Below are 3,890 nucleotides of genomic sequence, written 5' to 3'. Positions count from 1 at the left end.
AGAAAACTTTCATTTTAATGTAACATGTTAATTTCACCAAGAACTTTGCTTCACTCATGAAATACCATTGTCTTTCCATTTCGCCACCCATTGAACCTTCCTGATGCTGAACCTGGTAGATAGGTTGGTAAAAGTCAAAGACCACACTGAGAGAACATCCAGGTTTTTAAGTATACAACTAAACATGTAGTTAGTCTGTCCGGGGAGAAGCCATGTAACAATGCCAAGCTGTGTTTCTGACTCCACTAGGACCCTGTTCCCACAGTTCATCCAAATGTTCCCCATGTCAATCTCAGTTGCCAAGATACCAGTCACTGAACAGCCTTTTGTTTCCAACCATCTGAGCAGTGTCAGAAGCCACAGGTTCTGAGTTCCCCAGGTAGGACATGTGTCCCAAGCCTAGTGTTTATTCAAATACAGAACTTTCCCATTTTACTCCCAGCAATGACAAAGTCTGGCCTCCTGGGCAAAGACCCAGCACTTCCCACATGTGTGGCAGATATCTGTAGCAAAGGAGCTGTTCTTGGGCTGCCTTATTTCCTTCAAAGTATCCATGAGATCCTGACAAATTTGGACAAATCTTTCTACAGAGACTTGAGCAAAGTCATCATAGCACTCCAGAGGGACAGGATATTGTTCCACATTCATCTTAATCCAGTTGTCTGTGTTCTGCAAAAGGTCCTTCAGGATAGGCATGGAGAAATCATTGTTGTAGAAGTTGATATTGGAGATCTGAGAGCATTGTTTGAGTGCAGGTAGGAGGACACTTAGCTGGGAGTCCTTTATCCTACACCCCTGCAAATCCAGATTCTCAAGAGTGCCTGCCACTTTCATGAGGAGACCTCTCAGAGGCATAAGATCCAAATCCAGTAAGACCACACCTCTCAATTCCAGATGTTTTAGCTGAAAGAGGCTCTGACAGCAGGAGAAGGAATCCAAATCTCTCTGTGAAATCAGGGAGTAAGTAATGGAGAGTGTCTTCAAGGGTGTCATCAAGCACCTAGAGGTAAAGGAGACAGATGGTTAGTTCTGGTAAATGGCCTTGTAGAGGTTTGGCAGGGATATAGAGAGTGGTAGAAGGAATCAGGTGCCCCAAGATCAGTTTGACTAAGTGATTAAGGACATCATCTATGATGCTTCATGTTGGAAACCGCTCAGTCATGTCAACCTCACAATTTATATCCTGGCCTCACTCTAAACCTGAAAACTAGTTCATCCCCTAATCCCAGAAAGCACACAGAAGAAATTTCATCCCAATAGAACTCTGACAGTATCTCAATACTTGCTATGGGTCCACTGAATCTGTATTATATCATTCCCTCTGCAGTCATGCTTGCTCTCATTTACAGCCCAAGCTCTACCTCCTGTCCCATGTATTCAGCAGTATTTGGCCTCAAAACATTTAACCCATGGGAACTGGTTGATGGTAGAAGGCTGTTCTAACAGATCTAAGCATATAGCTTCTTTTCACCCTGTACTTGTGAGTCCCCTACTCCTCACTACACACTTCCATTCCTCTTCAGTTTCCATTTGATTGGGTGGCCATGATTATAGGAAGAATTACAACTGAACCTTACTAGATCTGACCTACCCTTTACCCCAAATCACTTTCCTACTTCATGAGTGCTCATTTGTGACACTGATTTACCTTGTAAAATTTCCCATGTATAACTGAGTATACATGGAAACAGGACAAAACTTCCAGTCTTTGGAGTCTCTAAATATTTGTTCCTAGTGACTTCCTGGCATCGTGTCCCCATAACCCTTAAGAAAAGAGAGACAGATTTGCTCTGATAGCTGAACCAGCTCTCCATTATGGCTTACCGTAGGACCTGATTCATCTGGTCTCTGAGAAAATGGACGCAGAACATGAAAAGATGCTGCAGACAGTTGAATTTGGAGAACTGAGAAGTAAACTTGTTGATACACTTGACTTCGGTGACTCTTGTTCTATTGGCTAAATGGAAGTCGATTTTGTGGAGGGGTGCCAGGAAGACTTTGCGAAGATTTCTCATCTGCCCAAAATAGGGGGCAAAATGTGTCAACTCTAACAGAGTCCATTCAGTATTTAGTTCTAACTCCATGATGTGCTCTGGATCAAAAACTTGGAAGATCTGTCTGAGAGTTTTTACTGGCAGAGTCCAGATCTTCACCTTTGTACAGCAGAAATATAAGGAGCCCTTTCTCTCCTGGGCCCACTTCAAGAACCATGCTTGTGCTTCATCAAGGCAGGACCTGATGCACAGGTCAACTGTGACCTTAAGATGCTGCCTCAGTGCATATCTGGGACGGACCTGCACGGCTTGCTTTTCTTCCAAGATCTCTGCTGAACAGTCACTGTCCTCTGAATCAGTCCATATGTTCCAGAAGTTATGGTGCACATTTCGCAGGTCGAGAAACTGTAGTTTTTTCCTCCTGCAGGTGAAACAAGAATGTTGGCAGACCCTGAATAAGCTTTTACTACCTATAACTAAACTAAACTCTCTTCCCTGTTAATGTGTATGTTTTTTTCAGGACCTGATATCCAATTTGGACTTGGACATGCTACGGAAGCTTTATTGTGCTTCTGTACACATGAATACTTTTCTTTCAGTAAGGTACACTTTATTTCTCCTTACTTATATTAGTTCTTGTGGGGATGTCAGGCATAGGCTCATTCTACTATGAGGCCACATTTACTCTAGTCCCATATTCAAGTTTAATCCATATCCAACTGTGCTCAGTACAAGTAAACAGTAGCTATCAAGCACCCTGTATTCCTGCCTGATGATGCCATCAGAAGCATCTGATCCATTTATGACAAAGTTAAACTCCCTGACAATGTCTAATGTGTATTCCTTGTTCTCCCTTCTATAGTACTTTGAAATTGCTTACCTGGGGTGTAACCCTATGGTTTGTCGAATGTCTACTCCATCTAACACAGCCTGCAGTGTTTCCAGGTCAGGATTCTTCATCAATGCCCCCACAGGGAGACAGCGGAAAGGCCAGGCTATCACCAATGCCTTTATGAGCTTGATATGTCTGCCATCAAAGGCCTCCTTGAATATTGCTGGGAAGAGTCCATAGGCCAGCTCGTCCAGATCAGACAAGCCTAAAGCCTCCTCTCTCACCAGAGTCTGAATTGCCAGCTTCTGGAGTGTGGGTGGGGTATGAACACTCATCTTCTAAAGGTCTCCAATCAGAAGGATCCTGGGGAAGGGTTAGAAATGAATATACGTTTAAGACAATGTTTATAAAACTTCCTCACCATCACATCAACCACTAAGCTTCTGAGTGACTGCTCATGCAATGGTAGAGACATCAATTGACCTCTTCATCCTAAGAAGTGATGGAAAGACACTCCCCAACACTGGCATCATGGCAGACTCTCTATCACCAAATGGGTATCTAATTTTTGGATCAAAAATTTTGTTTGTGACACACTCTTATAAAAAAGAAAGAATGAAAGAAATATTGAATTGACAAGACTCACAGGACTTAATGTGGATGGCCCAAGCCAAAATGTGCAGCACAAGGGAGATAGAACCTTAAGAGACCAGCCCCAGTGTAAAGGCATGGTCACCACATGAGGGAAGGGCCCAGTCACCCATCTCAAAAAAATTAACCTAGAATCTTCCCCATCAAATGAAAAACTTGGCCAAAAAATGAAGCAGAGATTGAAGGAAAGAACATCCAGAGACTGCCTATCCTGAGATCCATCCTATCTGCAGACACCAATCCCCAACAATGTCGTCGGTGCCAGGATGTGCTTACAGATAGGAGCCTGGTATGGCTGTTCTCAGAGAGGCTGGGCCAGCATGTAAGGCAATTTCAAACACTTATAGACAACAATTGGACTGAGCCAGGGGAACCCAATGGAAGGCTTAGGAAAGAACAGAAGAGGTGAAAGA

General features: G+C 43.4%; 1 protein-coding gene across 2 annotated transcripts; it reads right to left on the bottom strand.

Annotated features, from left to right (window-relative positions):
• Nucleotides 1-432: 432 nt before the first annotated feature.
• On the bottom strand, nucleotides 433-3,182 carry LOC147005256 (PRAME family member 8-like). Of its 2 annotated transcripts, none has more exons than XM_085836259.1 (3): nucleotides 2,875-3,182; nucleotides 1,825-2,415; nucleotides 433-1,000 (listed from the first exon to the last, which is right to left on the bottom strand). In XM_085836259.1, the coding sequence occupies exons 1-3, from the start codon at nucleotides 3,159-3,161 to the stop codon at nucleotides 433-435; spliced, it is 1,446 nt and encodes a 481-aa protein (XP_085692385.1). In that variant the 5' UTR covers nucleotides 3,162-3,182. The 2 variants fall into 2 exon arrangements, with proteins under 2 accessions (XP_085692385.1, XP_085692386.1); XM_085836260.1 differs by having other exon boundaries at nucleotides 812-1,000; nucleotides 2,295-2,415; nucleotides 2,875-3,161.
• Nucleotides 3,183-3,890: the final 708 nt, after the last annotated feature.

This window comes from Mus caroli, unplaced genomic scaffold (genome assembly GCF_978045245.1).
Source record: "Mus caroli unplaced genomic scaffold, Mus_caroli_1 scaffold_4, whole genome shotgun sequence".
Classification (NCBI taxonomy): Eukaryota; Metazoa; Chordata; class Mammalia; order Rodentia; family Muridae; genus Mus; species Mus caroli.
Note: the sequence above shows the minus strand (reverse complement) of the source record. Positions and strands in the feature narration are given on the sequence as shown.